We start from the raw sequence: 24,921 nt of genomic DNA on the forward strand, positions 1-24,921 counted from the left end.
CTAAATTTTTAAAGTACTATAAAAGTATATGCATACATACAATTGTCTGAAAGAACACATGTTAAACAGCATCATGGGGAAGGCTGGATTGGGAGATGAGGAGGACTGTCGCTTTTTACTCCATTCGCTTTTGTGCTGTTCAAAATTCACCAACAAGCCTGTACTCCTGTGGTCATTTTCAAAAACTCTAAATACATTCTAATGATTTTTGCTGGGAGATGTAGTAACCACAGATCAAGTCCAAGTTTCTGAACCTTCGGATTAGCAACAGTTTGGGGAAGTGGTTCTCAAAGGGTGGTCTTCTGACCAGCTGCACCAGCATCATCTGAGACCTTGTTAGAAATGCACACTCTAGGGGCGCCTGGGTGGCTCAGTGGGTTAAAACCTCTGCCTTCAGCTCGGGTCATGATCCCAGGGTCCTGGGATCGAGCCCCACATGGGGCTCCCTGCTCAGCAGGGAGCGTGCTTCCTCCTCTCTCTGCCTGCCTCTCTGGCTGCTTGTGATCTCTGTCTGTCAAATAAATAAATAAAATCTTTAAAAAAAAAAAAAGAAATGCATGCTCTAGGGCCCCAGCCCCAGTCTACAGAATCAGAAACTCTGGGGGAGGAGATTAGCAATCTGTTTTAACATGCCCTCCCTAGAGGGTTATAAGCTAGCTAAAGTTTAAGAACTACATACAGGACTAGAGAATTGTTTGTAATTATTAATTTCCATTTTCCAATTCATAAATCCTCAAGACCTATACAACACATACATCCAACACTCTACTCATCTATCAAATGATCGGTCATCTCAATTCAATAACCATTTGTGGGATACTTTTCGAACTGCATCACCATAGTAAGTTTTTAGTATAAACTAAAATACTTGAGTAAGGAAACAGTACTGTGAAACCACTAGGGAGGATTCCCAGCCCCTTTAAAGGGACTGAATTACTCTGACAGAAGCCAGAGCCCCACAGCAGATATGCTGCTGGGAGGGAGCTATAACACGGCTTCCCTCAGACACCCTGAGAAACACCTCCACCAAGTAACAGCTTGTTGGTGTATTACAACACAGAGCATTCTCAGCTCGTGTTTCTCCTTCATAACTTTATATACAAGGCTTATTTAAAATTAAGTAGTGTAAGCATTTACACATACCTGTTGGGTGATCGTCTTGGCCAACGTCTTCTGTTAGATTCTGCAAGAAATATGTTCATTATTACCAAGAAATCACATGCCACAGAGCAAGTATGAAAATTCATAAACATTTTCAAAAACAGCCAGTATCTTCATATCTGTAATCTAAATTTTTACCAAATACACGTAAAACAACTACTTCAAACAGCTGGTAGTTTTGTCTTTAAGATGTTGACTTACTAGCTTGTTAAGGGTGTGGTAGATCTTATGAATATTTGCCAGTGTTGAGAGATGAGGGTTCAGCTGGAAGTCTTTAAAAGAAAAAGAAGAAAATTCAGTGTCATTTATTTCCCAGGCTGCCAAAACAGTGGAAAAGAAGAAAACTCAGAAGTGAAGAAAAACAAATGTTTGGATACGACTGAATGGTATTCTCCATTAATTTGATACTTATTAAATAAAATACAACACGCAACTACTGACCTATCTCTTAGAAATAAAGTCTGGCAATAAAGTCAAATTCCCAACCGAATGTTTAAGTTCATGAAATTTTCATGTGAACTGTAAGGAAAAACAAAAATCCCTCAGTAGTTGTAAAATCCTACCAGCAATGAACTTGAACGTACGAGAAAAATGTCAATAACGTTAGCAAATTAAAGTCACACAAATAGAAGAAAGATCTCAGAAGAAACATGTTCACTTTCTCTTTCTCTTTCCTTTTCCCTTTCTCTTCCCCGGAATTACTAATACAGTATCAAAGCAAGCTACTGACCAGGAAAGTATAGAAAAGCATCTCAACCATTTGGCATTTCTTGCAATATATTTATTTTGCTGGCTCTTATACGAGAGAGCAAAAATGGAACCTAAGTCCCTCCCCTCCCATCAAGCAAACACAGACAAATCAAAGGACTCCACTGCAAGCTGAGGCCAGGAGCCCAGAGCCCAGGGATGGAGCCTACAGTTACTTGCACTGCGAGATTAAAAAATGCCACAAACCCAGGAACGCAGAAGCAGAAATCATGCTCATAAACCTGTCCAAATCCAAGAACGTTATCCCCCATCGTCTCTAATAATTTCAGGATCACACGCTCAATCATACCCCCATCTCAGAATCCCACACAACATAAAACGTTCAACTGTTAGGCTTTTGAATCTCTAAGTTCAAATGTTTCTTGTCGCTGGCACACATATGAGGAGGCTACATAAATATAAGTTAAAAGTCTACAGACCATTTTATATTTGAATAAACATCAAAGAGTATTTTCATAAAATATCAAGATTTAGACTAGTTCCTTTACCATCAGAAAAGTTAGTCTGAAAGTGACCTTGAAAAGATACTGTAACTCCCTCAAGTTAGGCCATTCTGATAAAAAAGGAAAAAAAATCCCCTTTCACTGGAACAGTTTCTTTGGGACCTGTATTAGATGCAAAGAAAAGACCAAAGAGCAGACACTAGAAGTTGTCTGTGCTGGGCTGGACTCTGGGCTGCTGCTCGGAGGCTGGAAAGCAAGCTGATTTCCCTGCCAGTATTTAGAAAGCTTTACTTTCTTTTCGAAATTGTGCCAGGAATCCAGTTCTGGGCAGGCCGGTAGAGCAGAGCCCCTGGCATTCACAAGTCACTGTCAGGAGCAGCAGGCACGTACGTACGTACGTACACACACACACACACACACACACACACAGGTGTGCTGCTGGACCCACCTGGTGGCAGCAATGGTCAGAGGCTCTGCTCACAGCCATCGAGAACTGCCCAACTAACCAGAATTTTTGGCTGAGAGACAACCAGAGCAAGGCCTCAGAGTCTAAATGGGCTTGACTAAGGACAAGTGTTACTTGTTTAGCATCTGAATGCTTCAGCCATACTTAAGGTAAATGATGACATAATGTGGCCCAGAATCATGATTTTCCATCTTAATCAGTGCAGTTGCACAGAAAAGGTTTAGGAAAGCATTTGGAGTATGTGAACATATGTGTGTGCGTTTATTTACTTATGCGTATATTTAGTAAACACTGATGGGGTCTCTAAAGCTAGGAGCAACAGTGCTCTCTGATCCACAGGAGGCTTTGGGGAGCCTGAACACACACAGCCCCCCGACCCACGTCACCACCACACCAAAACCTCCCCTTCCTCGTACGCTCTCAATTTCAAAATCAGAAGATAAAAGATACACTCCATCATCATCTCTAAATTAAATCCTGAAATAAACTCCTGCCCACCCCCCCCCCAAGCTAAAAACTGAAGAAATTTAAGGATCTAGATTCTCTCTTCACTGAAGCCACACGGGGGGGTGGGGGTGGGGCACAGAAAAAGGGGCTTCGCCAAAGATCATTCAAGCACCCAGGTTTCCAGATGCCCCACCCCCACGCTACACCTTTCACCACTCTGATGTTAATTCAACTGCTGACATTCACATAAAAGAATCTAAATGAGGGCACCTGGGTGGCTCAGTGGGTTAAACATTTGACTCTGAATCTCAGCTCAGGTCGTGGTCTCAGGGTTAAGAGATGGAGCCTGGCATCTGGCTGGGTGAAGCCTGCTTAAGATTCTCTCTCTTGGGGCGCCTGGATGGCTCAGTTGTTAAGCGGCTGCCTTTGGCTCAGGTCATGATCCCAGGGTCCTGGGATCGGCCCTCCATCAGGCTCCCTGCTCCGTGGGAAGCTTGCTTCTCCTCCCATTCCCCCTGCTTGTGTTCCTGCTTTTGCTATCTCTCTCTTCGTCAAACAAATAAATAAAATCTGAAGAAAAAAAAAAACCCTCCTCCCTCTCCCTCTGTCCCCCCTTAAAAAAAAACCAACTAAATGAATTAAAATTTCTGAATCCTTCTACACACACACACAGAGTTCTGTACTAAAAATCACAGCCAAAATACTACTTCGATTTACAACCTCTCTGTGAAGACCGAAAGCTGATGTGAATCTCAGGTCTACCAGTTATTGAACCTAAATCTCATCACTCCTATCTATAAAATAGATTATGATTCCTAGATATGGCAGACATCCATTATAATGTCTAGACCATATTAAGTGTCCAATAAAAGAGACCAATTATCACTACATTCGCTAACATCATTTTCTATATCACACCGCTATCTAAAATGGTCCCTAATTTCCATTGGTCCAAGTCAAGCCCCCAAACCCCAACTCCCAAGTTGGGGCCACTTCTGTGATTGAGGCATGTGGCCTGGTATGTCTTTACAGCCTATGATGGCATTTCTATATTCATATACCACCAACTGGTGTCCATGATGACAGTCAAAGATAACCTTGACATAGTGGGGACAAAAGACGAGCATTTAAGACCAGGTTCTACATATGAACTTTCAGTTCACAGGCAATGTGGCGGGTTTATTTTGCAAATCACACAACACAGTTAGGGGGTCTCCATTTCCACGTCCATTGTCATCACCACCTCATCACTGCATCACCAGAAGGAAAAAGAAACCAGCAACACGCATACTTTCTCTTTAGCTTCACCAAGGAAAGAAGCAGCTAAGGGGGAGATACAAATTCAGAGAAAAAAAGACCAGAATGGCATTAAAAGATAAATCCACAAAGGTTAACACATACTGAATTTATGGTTCATCTGTTTAGTGCTCAGGGCAAGTAACAGACCTTGAAATCTAAAATAGATTTCACATCTTTAAGGAATAGATAGTAAGGGTAAAGATCAAATGCTTTCCAGAGAACGTACTTAGGAAAGCACTAACTGATTCACAAAAATTTTCTTCTGCTCATATTTCAATTCCAAAGGATAAATGCTAGGTTAAGTCACCTTTATTCCATGATCAAATGACTCTCCACAGTAAAGCACTGACTGGGTTTCACTCTCCTGTATGACATGCAAACCCTATTATCCTGTATTAAAAGCCAAACCTGGCTGTGCAAAAAAAGGCAGAGCCTGCTTAATAAACAGCATGCCTAAATGATCTGGTATTCTTACAACCATCAACAGAGGATGACTGGGCATAAAGCTTCCTGGGTTTTTGTTTGTTGTTTTGTAATTACCATTTGCTGTGAGCTATATATGATAAAAGAAAAAAATGAATTAACAATGGGGGGGGGCAGGGGAAGGGGTCAAAGTCCATGTCCCCAACCTACCCTAAGTATAGAGTTCCACAATAAAACAGGCCCAAACATTAGGAAGGAAACAGTTATGTAACTTCAGACAATGACCATCAACCAAAAGAATCAAATTTTAAAAATTAACAGTCCTAATAGGAGATTGTTTCCAGAAGAAGGTCAGAAACAATTTCAACTCTTAAAAATCAAATCCTTCCCTCATACCATAGTCACTTGTCAAAGACAGAGGGGAGATGATCTCAATTACAATAGCAACAAAAAGCAGTCATACATACAAGAATAAACAAATACGGAACATACAAATGAAAAACCATGAAAGTTCACTGAAACACACAAATGTGAGATATCAGAGATATTACACGACTGGAATGCAAACACTCAGTATTATAAAGCAATCACGTTCCCTTTGCACTAAACTACAAATTAAATGCAATCAAATTCCTACTCTTCCTGCCTTCCAGATCTCCACCCCAAAAGAGGTGGAGAAAAGGAAGGGAGTCAGGCAGATTGATTCTAAAGTTCATCTGAAAGAATAAACACGTTGGCCTTGCCAAGAAATTGCTGAAAAGGAAGAATGAGGAAGAACGTGCCCTATCAGACAGCAATACACAGTATAAAGCAGAGGTTGGTCAGTTCTTTGTAGAGAGCCAGATCGTAAACATTTTTAGCTCTGTGGGCCATGCCAATCTCTGTTGCAACTGCTGGTGCCATTAGAGCGCAAAGCAGCCATAAATAACACATAAACAAATGAGGGTAGCTGTGTTCCAATAAAACTTTATTTATAAAATCTAAGTAGTAGGCCAAATTTGGCCCGTGGGCTGTAATCTGTCAATGCTGGGTATTAAAGGCACAATAATTACAACAAAATGGTACATGTGTGAGAAGATAAATCAATGGAAGAGCGCTGATAAACATATGTACATCTGTGTAAACACACATACGTAATTAATATACAATAAAATGACATTCAAATCAATGAGGAAGAGAGAATCAGTAAAGAGAGAGAATCAGTAAAGAGAGGGGCAACTAGGGGCGCCTGGGTGGCTCAGTGGGTTAAAGCCTCTGCCTTCAGCTCAGGTCATGATCCCACGGTCCTGGGATCAAGCCCCACATCGGGCTCTCTGCTCAGCAGGAAGCCTGCTTCCTCCTCTCTCTCCCTGCCTGCCTCTCTGACTAGTTGCAATCTCTGCCTATCAAATAAATAAATAAAATCTTTAAAAAAAAAAAAAAAAGAGAGAGGGGCAACTAGCTAGCATGTGGAGCAGACTAAAGTTAATTCCAACCTCACCCCAAAGTTACAGATGGAAGGGGAAGGCATTCGAGGCGAAAGAAAATCCCTTCTCTTGGGTTCAGGGCTCTGCGCGCTCTGCCTCTACCCATCTCTCCGATCTGATCTCCCACCCATCCTCCTCTCGCTATTCGCAGCAGCCACGTGAGCTTCCCGCTGTTCTGTGAATATTCCAAGCACACTCCAATCTCAGGGCCTTAACTCGTGCTTTGCCTCCAGCCTTCTGCTCTCTGATGAGAATATGGCTGCTCTCACATTTCATGGGGTGGCACCACCAGGAGCCTTCTTACACAACCTCACCCGACCAACGAATAGGACCCCTTCTTCAATCTTTATCACTTTCCCACACATCCCTTTCCTTTTTCTTTTCTTTGTATCACAGATTTGTCATCTTCTTCTCCCTTTAAAGGGTAAGCTTCATGGAAGCCAGGACTTGGTCTTGTCCACTACTGCATCCCTAGTACCTAAAACGATACCTGGCACATAATAGGCACTCAATAAATACTCAATGAATGGACGCAGATCAAAGGCACCAAATCTTAATTTCGGTACGTTCAGGGCATTTCAAGGGCATCCACACCATTAGAACTTCAAATGTGAGAAGCAGCATGGTAGAAGAGGAAACGCATAAAGGCGGCCAAGGTCAGACCATGAAGAATCTGTGAACCCTGCTTACCAGTCTTGATTTACTCTCTCAAGGCCCAGTCTCCATCTGGGCCACCTGCGGGTATGCAAATCACACAGACAGACATGGCACATTCAAGCACCATCGATTCTACTCAGGAGTAATTCACCTGAAAGTGTTACATGGCCACAAAGACACAAGTACGGCACAAGACTTCAAGGAGACGCCACCACACTGAGCTCTGCTGCCAGGATCCTGGGGACGCTAAAGTCACTGAACCTCTGCCAGAGCAGAATGTCGGTGGAGAACTCTGAGGAGCACTGCTGTGGGTCCAGGTGCTGCAGTGTTCAGTTTGGGAACTTTCTAGAAGGATCACTTGGCAGCAAATGTGTAGCACGGATGGTGGGTGGCCTGGCTTCAGAATGGCCTCTCACAAAGACCACCGGAAGTGACTGAGGCGAGGAAGGATTAGGGCCTGATGTGAGATGGGGCAGGACCAGTGGAGAGGAGCAACACTGAGTACAGCGGGGCCCTCCCACACGCACATGGAGCTCACACAAATTCAACCTCATTCACTTGGCCAAAAAAAAAAAAAAGAAAGAAAGAAAGAAAGAAAAAACAACAAAAGAAAGGAGGAAGAGAGAAGAAAAGAAAGTTCACTTGTCCCATAACCACCCTCCATTCTACTGAATGAGCCAGAGACAGGCACACAGATCCCATAGCCGCTCGGTCTGTCCGTTCCCACATGCTAGTCACATTTTGCGAATCTCACAACACTGGATGAGTCTAGTATTTAAAAATGTATTTTCCATAAAACATGGTCCCTAAATGCAAGCCAGCTGCTTCAACTGGTGCTCCGCTGAAGAGCCAGAGATCTGTTCCAGCGCCGGAGGAAAGAAGCGGCCGTGCTGGGCTGATCTCAGGGAACCTCCAGCGGGGCACCTTCTGAAAGCGTTTCCAAGGGACGTTTTTAATACGGGGGGTTTTGACCTTACACAGGGACCCAGAACTATCGTCCAGATAAAATGGGATCACACTATCAGGAAATACCACGATGACTGCATTCAGGAGATGCCATGGAGTTGTTCAGTGTTTTGTGTCCATCTGTCCAGTTCTCCCTTTACTGGCTCAGGCAGGATCGCACAGCTGGCTGTGGCCAAGCTGGGAGTGATTCACAGATCTTCGAATTCCCAGTCCGGAGCCCATTCCTCCATTCTAGTTTATTTCTAATCAGCAAGAACAGATCGATCTCCAGGCTCCGGTAAAGGAAAAAAAAGCAACACTCTCTCTAAGTTGTTAAAAATCAAGTACACAAACTTAGACTAACATTTTCTTAAAAGTTACTAAAACTGGCTAAATCTAAAACAACCTACCAACTTTTTTTTTAAGGTTTATTTATTTATTTTAGGGGGAGGCAGAGGGAAATGGAGAGAGAAACTTAAGCAGACTCCACACCGAGCTCCACAGGAGGCTCGATCCCAGGACCCTGAGATCAGGACCCCCGCGAAGCAAGAGTCAGATACTCAACCAACTGCGCCACACAGGGGTCCCCACCACCTTTATTTAAAGGGAAGAGATGGGCAGACAAGATACCACCAACACCTTATTTTGACTTCAAGTACACCTCTTTCTTCTGAGCACTAACGATCAATGAAAGTATTTCATTATTTTTCTAAAGATTTTATCTTAGAGAAAGAGAGAGCACACGCATGCCTGCAGGGGAAGAAGAGGAGGGAGCGGGACAAGCCCGACGTGGGGCTCCATCCCAGGACCTTGAGATCATGACCTGAGTCGAAATCAAGAGTCAGACGCCTAACCGAATGAGCCACCCAGGCGCCCCTAAAAATATTATTAGCTAGACTCTAGTTGGCCCATCAGCGGGCAATGCGCTCAGGTATAAAGGATTTTAATGCAGCACTGTGCACAGGTATGTGCTTAATAAATGCTTCTTGATGACAATGAAAATGATGAACTAAAGCAGTAAAGGCTCTTGAGGAGGGGAGGGGCAGAATAATGACCATGTTCATGACAAAGAAGTGAAACAGAATCAGACAAAAATAAAGGTTATCAAAATCAGCATTGGTCCTGAATGTTTCTCAGACAGAACCAGAACATGAGCAAGCAGAGCCTGGCCTCTCTAACTGGGGTACGGAACGCTCAGGAGCTCTCTAAGTTACAGGTTATATGGCCCGTTCTCCTGAAATGTCAATTTTATTCAGTGATAAGGAAAAAGAAAAAAATTCTATTGTCAAAGTCAAGGGTGTATAGTAGCTGAACTATATTCTTTAGGTTTGCCTTGTCTCCTTCCTTCTAGAAACAGGAGCCCTCTTTCCTGTGGGTTTCACATAGACAGAATGAAAATGCCAGTGATATCAAGACGAGACCCACCAACCTATAAAGAACACGTAACAATGTCTGATTTCAGTCAACAAGATTTCAGATTTGTTACTGCAGTATAAAAGGAAAAAACAAAAAAAAAAAAAAAAAAAAAAACCCCTAAGTCTTCATCAAGTCCTTACAAGGCCCTACATGATCTGACCTAAAGTCATCTCATTCCATTATCCTTGCTCACTCCATTCCAGCCACTCTCTTCCTTGAAGACTCACGTGAATTCCTACCTCAGGGCCTTTGCATTTAATACGCCCTCCGCGTCAACGACTTCTGGTGTTCACAGAGCCTCGCAGCTGACTGCACTACCTATTCAAATGTCACCTCATCAGAGAGGTCTCTCCCGACTCCCTAGCAAAAGCAGCACCTCCTCCCCCCACCAGCTTTAGATTTATTTTATTTCTCTACGTTTGTGTGTGAGGTTTGTGGGTCAGCTTCATCCGACATGCCCTTCTTCGCTAGAAATAGGAATTTCTTTATAAAATGCCTAACAGTGCCTGCCTCATAGGGATACCGCAAGGCCGGAATGAGTCAATGATCTGATGGGCTTAGAACAGTAGCCAGCGCGAGGTAGGCACTACCCGGGATGCACTATCGGCCCAGTGCCCTCTTGCCCACAGTCCAAACCAAGCCTGCTGATGAAACCTCTTTCAAACGAATCCAGCAGCTGCCCATCAGAGAAAAAGCTTCCCATCACCTGGGAAGCTTGAAAAAACGGCCAGGGCCCCCATCCGGATGGGAGTGGGGTCTGATTTTTTTCAGCAGCCCGGACGATTCTAATAGGCAGCCAGAGAAGGGAGCTCTAGCCCCACTCTTGACTCGGTCCCCAGCCTGCGGGCAGCCAACCCGCTAACGGGACAAGCTCCGCACGCTACAGACCAGAATCTCACTCAGTCATTGGTACCCCACCCGCGCACTGAAAAGAACCAGAGCGAGATCCAGGGAAAAGATGACAAAACCGAAAAGCCAGGTGAAAATGAGAAACCAAGTAGCAGCGGGAAGATATTGGCATCTCTCCTCATCAATAAATACCTGCCACTTTACAAGGCACAAAAGCCAGGAGGTGAGGCACGGCAAGGGGAACCTGGCTAAAGGGTGGGAGGCCGGTCATCGTGGGTGACTCAGCGTTTTCACGGAACGCAGGCTCCAAAATGAAAGCCATCCAAGCATACCGCGGCTGGCTTTTTCCTTGGGGCTCTCCCGGGACCCATAAAAGAGGCTGCGAGGAGAAGCCATCCAGCCCGGAGAGGCGGCGTGCCACCTAGCCGCGTCATCCACTCCGCGGCCTGTGCCTGCCAATGCCATCTCAAAGGAACCGGCCGCTTCAGGACACCCTGCGTGGCTGCACTCCAAGTGTGACAAGGTACAAGGGGCCCTAGATTCATTCCCTGTGCCCCGCCTCACCCACTGAGGAGCACAGATCCACTCAACAGTTCAGAGGAAAAATCGTCCTTTAATCTCACTGATGTGACAAGAGTTCTGCTGCTCTGGCGTCAGAAAGGCCTGAGCCAGAGTCTCAGCTCTGTGACATTCCAGCTGAGTGACCCTGCCCGTGACCCAGTCTCACTGTGCCTCAGTGTCCCCATCTGTACAGCTGCTCTAACAGGCCCCTTTGCACAAGGCTTCTGCGACGGTGAAACGAGATGGTGCCTAACAAGCACGAGCAGAGCACAGGCCTGTCCTATGCGCCCCTGAGGTGCACCGTTTCACTCCCTGTTATTATTAGCACGTAGAAGAGACTAAAACACACTGAAGCCAGACCAGAAAGTAAAGACAAGGCGGAAGGGATGACAAGGTGACAGGTCATTAAAAGTATGACATCAACAGCCAGCTGCCTGGACTTGAATGTACAGCCATGTTCTTCAGCTTCCTGTTTAATTAAGAACAAGTAATCTGTGGTCAAATTTTGGGAATGGCATTGAAGAAAGGGATATTAAAGCAGAAAAGGACTTAATCTCAACTACAAAATAAAAAATAATTTCAAAGATGTTATAGGAAAACACATTAGTAGTTCTACTAAAAGGTAAGGGGTTTGGGCTTTGTTTTTGTTATTTTTTTGGTTAAGGTTAATTTACTTATTTGAGAGAGAGCATACCAAGAGGGGAGAGTGGCAGAGGACGAGGGGAAGAAAATCTTTAAGCAGACTCCTGGTGAGCACAGAACTCAATGTGGGGTTCGATCCCACGACCCCGAGATCACCACCTGAGCCAAAACCAAGAGTCGGATGCTTAACCAATGCGCCACTCGGAAGCCCCTAAAAGGTAAGTTTTATGTTTTGTAGCTTTTCTGCAATGTTGTCCGATATCTTCTGTATTTAAAAATACTACAAAAAGTGTACTTAGAAAGTAGTTAACACAGGTCTGTTTAAAATTAAGACCCAAGAAGACTAAAATGACATCATTAGTGAGTAAAGGAATGCAATACTTCGCTTTGCCATGATCAGTGCCCCAGTTAGAATCAGTTTTTAAAGCCTACTGTCATTGAGGGCAAGATGACAGAAACGAGGGGACAGGAGGGATGGGAAAGAAGGAATTCCTCCTACATCCTGATGCTACTGGGGCCCATTCCAAGAACAAAAGAACCAGAAGCAAAATGGAGATGACCACGTCAGCTGGCTCTGCCATCAACATTCATAGGCCAAAGACAAAATAGGGAATTCCGATATACCTGGAGGGCCGCGGTGAGGATTAAACCAAAGGCAAAAATAGAATGTTGAGTTCACTGGCACTGGTGGGGCCCCTAGACCCTGGAGTCAGAATCTCAATTCACCACTTAGAAGCTGTGTGACCTTGAGAAGATTAATTAACCTTTCTGCACCTCAACTTCCTCATCTGTAGAATGGACATACTAAGTACACAATCTGCTTCTGTGGGTTGTTGTGAGGACTGAATGCATTAACTCAGGCAAAGCAGCTGGAACAGGCCAACACTAATCACCAAGCATGTGTCAGCCCCTCCCCAACCCCCCTTTCTCCAGCCCCAGTTCTCAATACTTTCACCCTTGCTGTCTCTTCCCCTGGGAAAGCACCCTCCCCCTCCAGCGGGGGGAGAGGCGCCACACTCAAACCTTTTTCCTCACGGCAATGGGGGGGGGGGGCACTTCAGAAGCAAAACCCATATGATAAATGCTAACCCTTCCATGAAGTCTAATTTTAATGACTTCCCATTTGTTTCCAAAGCACTCTGGGCAACCCAACCAACCTAGCTGCCATTGTGCCGTACTCAAGCTGTCCATTACTTCTCTGTCTGCACCACTGAAGCCGCCAGAAGAAGCTCTTTGGACACAGGGCCCCAACCCCAAACCCCCAGTCACATGTGTTACCGCACTGCCTGGCAACAAGAAACCCTCAAATGTTTGGTGAATGACTAAGGGAGGGAATGCCTCATTTGATTCTTTCTGATAACCTCTCTTCCTCTCAAGGGTCTCCTTTTAAAGCCTAACGAGGACAGTGTCCCTACACAGCAATCATTAGCAACTAAAACAGAAGAGAGCCAAGCACTTCTCTAAACTGTGTGTGTGTGTGTGTGTGTGTGTGTGTGTGTGCGTGTGTGTGTGTGTGTGTGTGTGTGGTTTTCTCATTTAATCCTTGGGATCACCCTGACTTCGCCTCCTACCTCCTCCCCTCTGCCCAGTCCCCCCGCTCCACTCCAAGTACACGGGCCTCCATGGAATTCCCACCACAGGTCTGCTCCCCCCCCCCAACCCCCAGCCCAGCCCCTGCATTCCTCTGCCCCCTGCCTGGAAGGCCCCTCACTCCCACCAGTGACCCTGCTATTAAAAACTACAACATCCTCCACTCCTCTCCCCTTCTGCTCACACACCTGCGTGCCCTACCCTCTGCTTTACTCTTCTCTACAGAACTTCCAACCATCCAACACACCGTATGGTTTACAGGCTTGCAGGCTCCCTCCCCTAAGCCAGACAGAGAACTTCACGAGAGACAAGAACAGGGCCTGGTCCATGTAGATGCTCAGTAAGCAGTGTAGACCGAACAGCTCCAGACTCTGCGGTAGGTACGTTTTAGGCGAGGACGCAGTAGCGCACGCAGAGGAGCTGCTAAGTAACTCACCTGCGGTCACCCAGAGAAGACATAACAGAGCAAGGATGTGAATCCAGGCAATTTGACTCTTGGGCCAACTCTGAACTGTTAACTGTCTCCCAACCTGACCCAGATAATAGTTAAAAGACATCATCACATTCAGGGAGCAAATGCAAGCCGTCTGTGTCTTTGGGCGGTACAGAACAGCCATCCACTGCAAAACTTGAAAAGGACTAGTAATTTCACTCTAGACCATTCCATGCGGTAAAGCACTACCAGATTTATAATTTATACAGCCCTGACAGTTGTTCTCTGGACTTAATAGTTCAGGGGGAAAAAAAAAAGGAGGAGAGATTTATCACACCTTTTTATACTGTAATATCCCAATCAACAGCAAGATGGCAAATCATCAACTACCATGAAGGTGGCTTCCCATGACATACACGAAAAGCCAAAAGTTGGGGTAGAAGGTGGAGAAGTATAGACTGCAAGGGGACACATGGGAACCTTTGGGGGTCATGAAAATGTTCTGTAGCTTAATTTTAGTACCAGTTATGCCAGTATAGATATTTACCAAAACTCATCAAGCTGTACACTTAAAATAGGTACCATTTCATAGTATATCTAGGATACTCAGTAAATACTAAAAATAAAATAAAGACTATCAGATAGGATTCTACCCAAAAAAGGCACAAAGAATATTTCCAGGCTAATACTCCTAAATTAGATCCAAAAAGACACACCAGAAGTTAGACATTATTAGCTCCTGAGAATCACACCTCTCTCTCTCTCTCTCTCTCTTTTTTAAGGACAAAGAGGTGATTGGAAAAAGACAAGCAGTGAAGAGCTCCGTATAATGAGATCCAGCAGGGTGGCTGATGTGCGGCTCAGAGCCTGCCTGACCATTGGCAAAGGCGGCGCCCACAACTAACATTGACTGTGTGCTCCTTCTGTCCTTTGGGTAACCTCAGATCAGGACCCTAGAACAGAGTCCAGTCGGGGTAGTAAGGCACATCACTGCTCGTCTCTTCCAGGGCCTCTGCCACATCTTGACCAGTGACAGGTACGGTTGTTCAATTTGTCAGGATTCTGAGTTTCGAGCATCAGAAACCAACCAGCTAATAGAGCAGGACCGTGATTTCTTTTTTTAAAGAGCCATTGGTTAGTTCACAAGAAGGTCTAGGAAATCCAGAAAATCAAGTCACACAACTTAAGGACACACAGCAGAGCACATGGACACAGCCAGAACTGGCCTGGCCCCTGGGACCACAGCAGGCAGCTGCCTCCCACTATCTGTCCTCTCTAAATGGCCTCCAGGCACTCCCCTCTTCTCAACACTTGCCTCCACCTTCGGAGTCACACTCTAGTGTCTGAGCAGCCTGGCCTGCAAAGGTAGGAATTTCCCAATCAGGGAAAGAGCCAGGGCCCTTAAGACTGATGATGCCCACCACGAACAGAAATGGATGACATGCCATCTTTGGGAATACTAGTGATAGCAAGAATAAAAGGTTTTCAAAAAATATTTTCAAGAAAAAAAATCCTCAAAGAGGGAACTGAAAGGAATCATCATATCCAGAGGTAATGCTATTTGGGGAGGATAGAAGTCTTTTTCGTATCATTTAGTATTGTACTCAGCATATTAGTTTCAAAAACTACAAGCCTACCTTCCTAAATTGAAAATGACTCATTAAAAGTGTTTTCTAATTAAAAGAAAATTCAAATCCAGAGTAGCAAATACTTTGTCTGCTAGAATAAAGGACACAAGAGAAAAAAAGTCCTTAGCTCTGAAACAGTGATATGATGATCACTAAAATACATGATTCTATTCAAAATGCATTTCAATATCGTTTTCTACTTAAAGCATACTTTTTAAACGTATGTTCTGCTTAAAAGAGTAATTCTCAAGAGGTACTTCTCCTAACCCGAATCTCAGTGTAAGAAAAAAGAACAAGCTATGAAAAGCTATTAACACTAATTCAAGATGACCAACTATAGAAAGGTATCTGCGTCAATGTCAGATAATCAGAAAATTCACCTCCAACTAACAAAGTTTATTTTCTAAATGAAGAAAGTTTTCCAGTGATCTCAATGTGCAGTTAACATGAAATAACCCTACGGACCAGAATCTGGTCATACAACAAAAGACGGGTAATGTCAGACCTGTTAAGCCCTGCCTTAGCCTTATCTGCACAAGACTTACATACCAGATCCAAAATGGAAGCACGCATTTTCCCAGACTCAGGGGCCCTTAGTCCATCAACAGCATTTTACTTGCTCCTTGAGAATTTCTCCATGCCACAGACATTCTTCAAAACTGGTATCTTTGCACATATTTAAAAAGAACTATTGTTTAGGGGCACCTGGGTGGCTCAGTGGGTTAAAGCCTCTGCCTTCCGCTCAGGTCATGATCCCAGAGTCCTGGATCCAGCCCCGCATTGGACTCTCTGCTCCTCAGGGAGCCTGCTTCCTCCTCTCTCTCTGTCTGCCTCTCTGCCTAGTTGTGATTTCTCTCTGTCAGATAAATAAAATATTTAAAAAATTTTTTAAAAAAGAACTATTGTTTAAATTGGTTTGCTTATGGCTGACTTTGTCAAAAAAGACCGAATGAATTAAGTGAGAGTTTATATTCCCTGAAGAGACAATCTGAAGATGATGAAAGGCGACTCAGGAGCATGCTAAATAGCACGAGGGAGAACTAAAAATTTCCAGATAATTCACTATTTAAGAGTTGACCATTTTAAGTGCAATTCAATACCTATTTGAGGCCCTAAACAAAGTGCCATCGTGGATGAGAAATGGATACTAAACAGATGGTCTTACTAGATCTCAAAGGGGTAAGACTCTAACTGGGAAAGGGACAAGTACACGAGCAGCTATTGCTATATCAGACAGAACTGAGAACAGAGGTAAACCCAATTTTGGAGAGTCAACGGAGGGAAAGGATGAGTCTGCTAGAGAGGGAACAGGAACCCAGTAAAGAACAGTTCTGCAGAAGCAGAGAGCGCCGAGGGCAGAAACTGAGCTTAAACTGCACAAACCAATTCAACCCCAGGTTCCAAGGAGTCTGCATTTCATTAAGCAAACAGGAGCCCTTGAAGTTTTGTGTGGGGCAATCCTAAGGACAAAGGTGATTAAACTGGTGATGCAGAGGACAAAGCAAGAGGGGCTGAGGCTAGCAAAAGGATTACTGCGGATTAACCACAACAATGTAAGAAAGTAAGAAAGATGGGTGAGCCCTAGGAAGGCAGCAACAGGTAGGAGAGAGTTCCATGAGGCCCAGGAGGAGAGGCAGTCTCGCTCTCACCACCAGCCAGGGAAACGAAAGGATGAGGAATGACTTAGTTTCCACCTTGAGTTATTAAATGAATTGCAAATGAATAAAATTAGTCTTGTTTTCCTCTTTGTTTTGACTACTAGGAAGCTCAGAGCCAAATATATGGCTTATTTCTAACATACGGCAAGCAATTATGTGCAGCCTGTAAATCTACGGTTTTTTTCCTTCTGTTTTTTAAATTTACTTATGAGAGAGAGACAGGAGAGGCAAAGAGGGAGAGAGAGAATTCCAAGGAGACACCATACTGAGTGTGCAGTCTGACCCTGGGATCGATCTCACAACCCCCAGATCATGACCTGAGCTGACATTAAGAGTCGGACGCTTAACTGACTGGGCCACCCTGGTGCCCCTAATTTCCTTCTCTTCGCAGGCTTTTATCTATACTTAGTAAGTCACCTTTAATTATTTTTAAATAAGGCAGAAAATAAATCAACACATTAAAAAAAGATTGAGACCACGCCAGAGATAGCTGGACAAAGTAGCTGGATCAGGGATATAACCTGTAGGCTGCCAACCCAGAGCATTCTCCTCACTGCTCTACCACTCTAGCAAAGGCCACATCTCCCAAAAGAAACGGAAAAATGCTAGACTTCCAGTTTTTCCAACTTTCTCACAAGTAGCACTGCTATGAAATCAGTTCTCCAATGAAACTGAATGGGAAGTCTCCAAGGTGACCTTCCAGAAGACTCCTCTCTGCTAAGAGGGTGTTATAAGAAAACATCTTCCTTCCTTCCCTGTCTCACACAGGCATGATGTCTGGGGCCACAGCAACCACACTGCCAACATGAAGCAATGAGCCCGAGGCTTTCCATAAGCCAGAATACTAAAAATGGAGGAATAAAAGAATGCAAAGAGCCTAGAGTCTTCAAAAACATCATTCAGACACTGCACCACCCTTACAACCAACTATTTTCTATACTTCTTAGTACTGGACAACAATAAATTCTGTTATCTATGCCATTTTTTGTAGTGTATCATTACTTCCCAATGATGGATACAACACTCGTCAAATCATGAGGTCAGTTTCTGACAGGCTGATTTTTATTCTGCTGAGTTAACAAGATCATTATTCTTGAGATGAGAAAGTACAAACATGTATTACAAACAGATATTGCAGTCAGGAAGAAAGCAGTAACCTATAAGAGCTGTTGGGGGCAGCTAAAGATAAAAACAGAAAGGGAAGTAATGATAAAAAACATTTGAAAAAACATGATCAAGTATTGATTACAGGAGCACTTCTTGGAGGCAGGACCAAAGGAAGGAAAGCGTAATGTACAGAAGTCCTCTAAAATGGAGAAAATGAGGGAGACTTTCTCTTCTGGCAATGTTATAAACAAGATAACCTAAAAATCCTTCCCAATATAAAACAACAAAAAATTCCGTGTAAAGTAGAAGAAACGTCTGTTTAGACATATATCTCAGTTCACATGAAAATAAAGAACCTCCCCAAAGACCAAAAATCAGAGGAACCTGAAATCCACAACATAAAATAGAAGCTGATCATGCTTAGAAACCTAGGGTTTGGGAGACTGGAGGAGAGGGGGATTATGTGTGTGTAAAGGGCACCTGATCTTTGTGCTGTAACAAAAATAAAAAGGGATAGAAATTACTAGCCAAATATTTTCTTTAAAACACCATCTTGAACACAATGATAACTTCTGTTTTCAACCTCGGACACTCCATGCTTTATATAAACAAATTCTAGCACTAAGTGCGTATTTTAAAAAACATGTCCATATTATATACTTACATATCACAACAGGCTTCTTGAATATTTCATCATAAGATTAAGTAAAATATAAGATGAACAGAAATCTTTTCCTGAAAAAACCATACATTGCCCAATTTTTCAGCCACGATTTAATCATTAATTACTTCATCAAGTTCAGTATATCTGTAACCACACTAAAAGGTTTCCAAATTTTAGGACTTTTTGGTAAAATTTTATCATTAGGGTCATTGTAATATTCTTCTAGCAACTATGCTACCAATAGTTTCATAATACCTTATATATCACAGAAAAATAGTCTGTCATCTTTGAGCTAATGTTATAGCCCTCTACATGACAGATTCTCCAATGTTCAAATTCAGCATATAAATGGTAATTCTGCGTAAAAATAAATGGTAATGGGAACTGGCAAAGGACTAGGGTCTGGGGCATCTACAGAGAGGAAGGTCTCTAATATTAAAGAGGCCAAGAGAAAAGAATTACACCCCCAGCTTAAAAAAAAAAAAAAAAAAAAAAAACAAACACAAAAACCTCTTAAGGTCGTCCACTGAGTTTACCTTCTGCTAGCCTCATTTGCTTCCCACGTTCCCTTGAAAATTGAAGACATCTTATATCCCTTTGCTCAGCTTCATGCGCGGTTTATGAATGCACAGTTCCACCCTAAATTCCACTAAGCCACCTTCATTACTCAATTCATTTCAAGGCCATCTTCTTTCAGGAAGTCCTATCTTTGGGCAGTTCAAAGAGCCCAGGAAATGCAAACACATAATCTATATTATCGTCAGAAGGGTTCCATGGGTCTCCACTGCATTCCCAGATTTACCTAAAGACCTCTTAACCTTCTGTTTAACGCTGGATGCCACAAAAAATACAGCATCCTAAACTCTGCTTTGGACGGTGCTGCACCCTGAATGGTTCTCCAAACCTATGTGCTATAAGGTAAAACACTAAGCATTTACTCTACAAATAAGGCCACTAAATGCAGGGGAAAGTAATCAACTCGGGAATCAAGAACCCAAGTGTGAAAGGACTGCGTTTGGCTTGGTTCTCCGCCTCCCGCCGACTCAGGGAGAAGGTCCAGTGAATCGCTTCAGTCCCAGGGCACGAGAGAGGTTCCCAAGGGCTAGCTCGGGTCCTCCGGGAATAAACCACGAGTTAGCAGAGCCTGGAGGCTCCGAGGGGCGCGCTGCATTCTGGGACTCGTTTCCACAGTTACCCACGTGCACCCAACCCAACCGCGACTCCGCGCGGCGCGGACTACAAGTCCCAGAATTCCGCGCGACCGCCTTTCCCCTTCACACCCGGCCACTGGAGCCAGACCCTAAAGGAAACCCCTAAAGCGTCCTCCCCGCAAGCCTGGCAGAGGTCGCGCCCCGCGAGCGCTACGCGGGGCCTCTGGCCCGGCCCTCCCTGCAAGGAAGCGGGTCCCCAGGCACCAGCGTCCACACCTGACGACCAGAAATTAGACAACTGCGTCACAGACTGCCAATCCCACGGACTGCCTGGGACCCCAATACCTCCCCTGCGCAAAACCCCCCACCCGGTCTCCAGGGCCCGACCCCTCCGGATCCCGCCACGGAAAACCCGCAGCCCGCGCCCCGGCCCCGCCTCCCAGTCCCGCAGCCGGAGCCCGCGCCAGCGCTGACCTCGCTTCCCGCCGCTCTGGGGGAACCGCGGCCAGCGCCAACCTCAGGGCACCTCCCCGCCCCCTCCACCTCAGCCCCGCCCCCTCCACTCCCCGCACCCGAAGCTCAGGGCTCCCCCTTCCACGGACTCTGTCTTGATCTGGGGGAGGGGTCTCCTCCCAGAAAACACAGTCTGACACCTCCCCCCCCCAACCCCGAGCCCCGCGCGGACCGAATCTGGACTTGACAGTCCTCCCCCTGCCCTGGCCCCTCCCAACCCCCCTTTCCTCCCAACTAGCTCTACACCCCCACCGCACCTCCTCTACCCCTGCCCCCATCCTGTCACCCCAAACCCTCCCCTCTTCTCTCTCCTCTCACTCCCAATTAACCTCTCTTCCCAACACCTGCTCAATCCTATTACCCCAACGTCTGCCCCCTCTCACCACTCCCAGTTACCCCACCACCCTTCTATGCCTCTCCAGCCCGCCGGACTCCCCAACTATCCCATCACACCCCAATCCCTCCCACCACCTCGCTCTCCCGTTACATCAGCCCTCATCTCCGAGCCCGCCCTCCTGCCCCGCTCGGCCGCTACCCCCCATTCCCCCACCGCATTGTTCCCCCCACCCCCGCCATCCAGCCCTTCTTCCCATTGTCCCCGCCCCCGCGCTCCCCTCGCACTCACCCGCCTTTCTCACGGAGCCGCCCGCACCGCTCAGCCCCTAGGAAATCCTCAACCCTGCGCCCCGCTCGCTCGCTCCCTCGCTCTCTCTTCCCGCGCCGGTGCCACCCCCGGCCCTGCCCGCTAGCGCCCGCCGCCGCCTCCACCTCCATTCACCCCAGGCACTCCGGTCCCAGCCCTTCATCGCACGTCCCGCCCCCCCTGCCCCCAACACTGAAAAGGAGCCAGTCCCCACCCCCCTCACCTCCGCCCTCCCCCGGCAGGCCGGCCCCTTCCCCCCCCCCCACGCCCGCCCCCGCCCCGCGCCGCCCGCAGCGTCACCGCCCGCCGCGGCCCCGGGAGGGGAAGGGGTGGCTCCCGGGCAGGGGCTCCCGGCGCGTTTCGGGACAGGAGGCGCGGGGCGGGGACTGCGGGAGCGGAGTGGAGAGTGTTGGCAACCGCCCGGCCCCGGCCCGCTCGCTCTCTGTTACTCACTGACAGAGGCAGCATCCGAGTGCATTTTCGGGCAGCTCACACCCCACTCTCCGCCCAGGCTCCCGCGCTCGCCTCGCGGTCCCCCCACCGGCTCGCCGCACCTCGGCTCGGAGCTGAGGACCAGCCGCCAGCACACCCGGCCCGCCCACCTCGGCTCCAAGCATTGGCTGAACCTCGGCTGCGGGACCGCCCATCCGCGTCTCTCATTTGACAAAAGGAGTGCGGAGGGCGCCGGTCTAGAGCTGGCAATGAGGCCACGCCCCTTGAGGTCCAATGCGATTGGCCCCGGCACCTCGTCCCCGTAACGCCCCTGGCGGAGGCCACGGTCTGGAGCAGCAGGTTGGACCCGGCTGCTGTCACTCATCCCCGGGGGTCCGAAAGCGCGTGTAGGGGCGAGGCTGGGGAATTGGTCCACCTTGACCCTGAGGCCCCGCCCCGTCACGGGCGGGATTGGTGGAGCTGCAGACCAACCGAGAAGGATGCGTCGGCTCTGAAACAAAGCACGCGTGGTGTTCCGCGAAGAGCCGAGGAGGGAAAGCGCAGTTGGGGCAGCTCGTGTCCCGTACAAGGAGTAGGGGAGTCACCCCCTACTGGGATCCCCCACTTGTCTCGCACGCCTCCGAGCCGTTCTCAGCAGGATCCCAGTCCGCGCGGAACTTGGACTGGGACTTCTCTTGGAGGTGTTTCCTACTGCTGGAAACTGGGTAAAGAATCGCCGAGTCCTCACTTCCAGCAAACCCTCGGGTGAGGAACAAATTCCCGATTCTTGTACAACAATTACAACAGTCTGTCCTCTCCCCGTTTTCGAGATACACGTCTCTTCCAGGTTCATCACACTTCTTCCCCCTTGGTCACGAGTAAGCTTTTCTAAAGGCTTCGAATGCTACACAGGCATTGTCCTTCATGCACACATCTGTATATGCCCCACACTGCATTCAGGAAATTAGGGCCACGCTCTGAGCTTCCGTCTGGCACGTTGGCAAGTCTAGAAGGTAGGTGCTGAGCCCTCAAGGGGCTCAAGGACACCTAGCCTGAATCTAACTCACTGACGCTGAGAGGGCCTCATTTGGCTGTTACTTAGCAAAAGAAGGTGTTAATGTAAGTAAATTCGTCGGACCATTGATCTTCCTAAATCAAGAATTCGCACCATTTTCATGAGTTGCAACCACTTTTTTTAACACTTCCCAACCAACTCATCACACTTAACCATAGTGTAGCAGAAGGATATTTTGAGATATTTAGGGAGGAGAATAGCCCCCTCCTACCTCAATCACAGGATACATACACCACTTACCTGCATCCCAAGGCCCTACGCCAACCTACAGCCAAAGCATTATAGGGTCAAAGAATAGGATTACATCACATACAATTGGTAACAAAACATTAGTCATTTTGGTTTTCGATTTCTTCAGCCAATGCTTTCGAGTTTCATGGTTCTGAAATTTAGGTTTCAAATCGGGATAAATGTCACGCTATAACCAAGGTATCTTTAAAGAACGGAATCAAACCAGTTCCTCTGTCCCACACCACTCCTGTAGTTGCATACTTCGTCCCTCTTAATCCCTAATATCTCATGGGTAAATTGCATCCTTGTAATTTTATATCTATCATACTTCTATCATTCGAATATTTATGAATCACTTCACCTAATCATAGAATCTCAGAATTGACCTGAATTTATCCACTGTAGGTTTCTTCTCAAGATTCTCATCTATATTGGTGAACTTTAACAATGACAGGTTGGGCAGCTGGGCCTCACAGAGATGGTAAGTACTTCTGAACTCTGAAAGAGGCCATTCCTTGTGGGGTAGATCTAACTCTAAGAAAGTCCCTCCTTACTCAAAATGGAAAAGCTGCTCCTGCATTCTTTATCCCATAGGTTTGCAACCTATTCATTATCTAGGAAGTAATAAATTCTGTAGAACTTAAATCATGATATTTTATGTATATAATACTTGTATGTTTTTATTGATCACGGTACTTTAAGGGCTGAGTCGCAACTGTTGTTTTGCACAGAAATGGGTTTGCTTCTTGACACCTTCAAATTAAAATAAGCTCACAATTAATTTGTTTTAGGTAGCCATTTACTATATTGATTTATTTGCTGCAAACTTGGTGATAATGTATGTAATGGCTAAGCTACATGAGTGACCTGCCCGCTGCTTTGCCCCTAGCACCCAGCTCTTCACTGGCTCGTGGTGTCCACAAAAATATATAGAACGTTCAACCTTTCTTATTTCTCAGCATCACTTTCAGTGAGGTCACTATGGTTATTTTCCAATGAAAAACAGACTTAGAGAGTAATTTAAAGCAGATCTTTTTGGTAGGTCAACTACAGCCTGAAGATCGAGGGGCTAAGCTTATTCTTAGTCTGCAAAAACTCAGGGCCCCACATGTATGAATAGCAAAATAGGTGTAATTGAGTGATTACGTAATATTCTGCAGATATACCCCATCATTTTAATAAATCACAAGACTATAAACCTTTGAGGGCAGGAATTTTCTTATATTTATCTTTATGTCCCTAGCATCTAGTACAGTGCTTTCAGATAACAGACACTACTTAATTGTTCCATAGAGTGAACTGAATGTTGATTGTAATGTGAAATTTTAGATCTGAGAGGAGCCTTGGGAAAATCCAACTTCCTCATTTTAAGCGTATGAGAGTTGAGGTCCAAAGGAGTTAAATGTGTAATCCAACTTACTCAACTAGTTCATTACAAAGCAATAACTAAACTCGGGTTTTTCAACTCCTAGACCAGGTCTTTCCCCCATACCCATATCAAAGCCTCAAAACTCTAAAAATGGGTAAACTACTCTTCCTTCCCACTTGAGAGTTGTTATAGCAATCTAATACAAATCCTATACTTCATAGCTGGAATACTGCTTTCTTTTTTACGAAATTCAACAGGAAATTTTTTCAATATGTAATAGAACATTTAACTTTTTTCTCATTGGTACCATCTCCAAATAACTTGATCTCTGTGGGGGGGGGGATGTTTAGTAAGATAATAATGTACACTTCTGTGCCTTTATACTCAGATCCTTGGGGGGGGGAATTAATAAGTGTCTTGGGACTGTGGTGGTAGAGTAAAACTTTTCCCCAAATTCCACACATCCCACCATAGCATGCAGTTCTGCATATGTTGGGGGATGGGGGCACAGAGTGGAGAATAGCGTAGTCCTAAGACTGAAATAAACTTGAGCCTTCTTAGACAAATCGATATATATGCCCCTGATAAAATTGGAAGAGAGTTGGAAAGAACTCATGCCAGGGAGGAATTAATTCAGCCTCAGATTGCAGTGAAAGAGTGTATAGAACTCTACTAGTTGTCAAAAGTCAGGCTAGGGACACCTGGGTGACTCAATGGGTTAAGCCTCTGCCTTTGGCTCAGGTCATGATCTCAAGGTCCTGGGATCAAGCCCCGCATCAGGCTCTCTGCTCAGCAGGGAGTCTGCTTCTCCCTCTCCCCCCTTTCTCTTTCTGCTTGCCTCTCTGCCTACTTGTGATCTCTGTCTGTCAAATAAATAAATAAAA

At 45.7% G+C, this 24,921-nt stretch overlaps 1 protein-coding gene across 5 annotated transcripts in view; it reads right to left on the minus strand.

Annotated features, from left to right (window-relative positions):
- Nucleotides 1–21,504, minus strand: part of DCUN1D4 (defective in cullin neddylation 1 domain containing 4) — a 71,907-nt gene extending 50,403 nt beyond the window's left edge. For 2 of the 5 annotated variants that reach the window (XM_045997075.1, XM_045997074.1), the window contains exons 1-3: nucleotides 21,384–21,504; nucleotides 1,363–1,433; nucleotides 1,144–1,183 (exon numbers count right to left, since the gene is read on the minus strand). In XM_045997075.1, the coding sequence (XP_045853031.1) occupies nucleotides 1,144–1,183; nucleotides 1,363–1,433; nucleotides 21,384–21,408 (136 nt within the window). In that variant the 5' untranslated portion in view covers nucleotides 21,409–21,504. Of the gene's footprint in view, nucleotides 1–1,143; nucleotides 1,184–1,362; nucleotides 1,434–12,462; nucleotides 12,468–20,691; nucleotides 20,693–20,965; nucleotides 21,062–21,383 lie in introns of those variants that run through there. The other 3 variants (XM_045997078.1, XM_045997076.1, XM_045997077.1) reach the window with 3 other exon arrangements.
- Nucleotides 21,505–24,921: the final 3,417 nt, after the last annotated feature.

This window comes from Meles meles, chromosome 2 (assembly GCF_922984935.1).
Source record: "Meles meles chromosome 2, mMelMel3.1 paternal haplotype, whole genome shotgun sequence".
Classification (NCBI taxonomy): Eukaryota; Metazoa; Chordata; class Mammalia; order Carnivora; family Mustelidae; genus Meles; species Meles meles.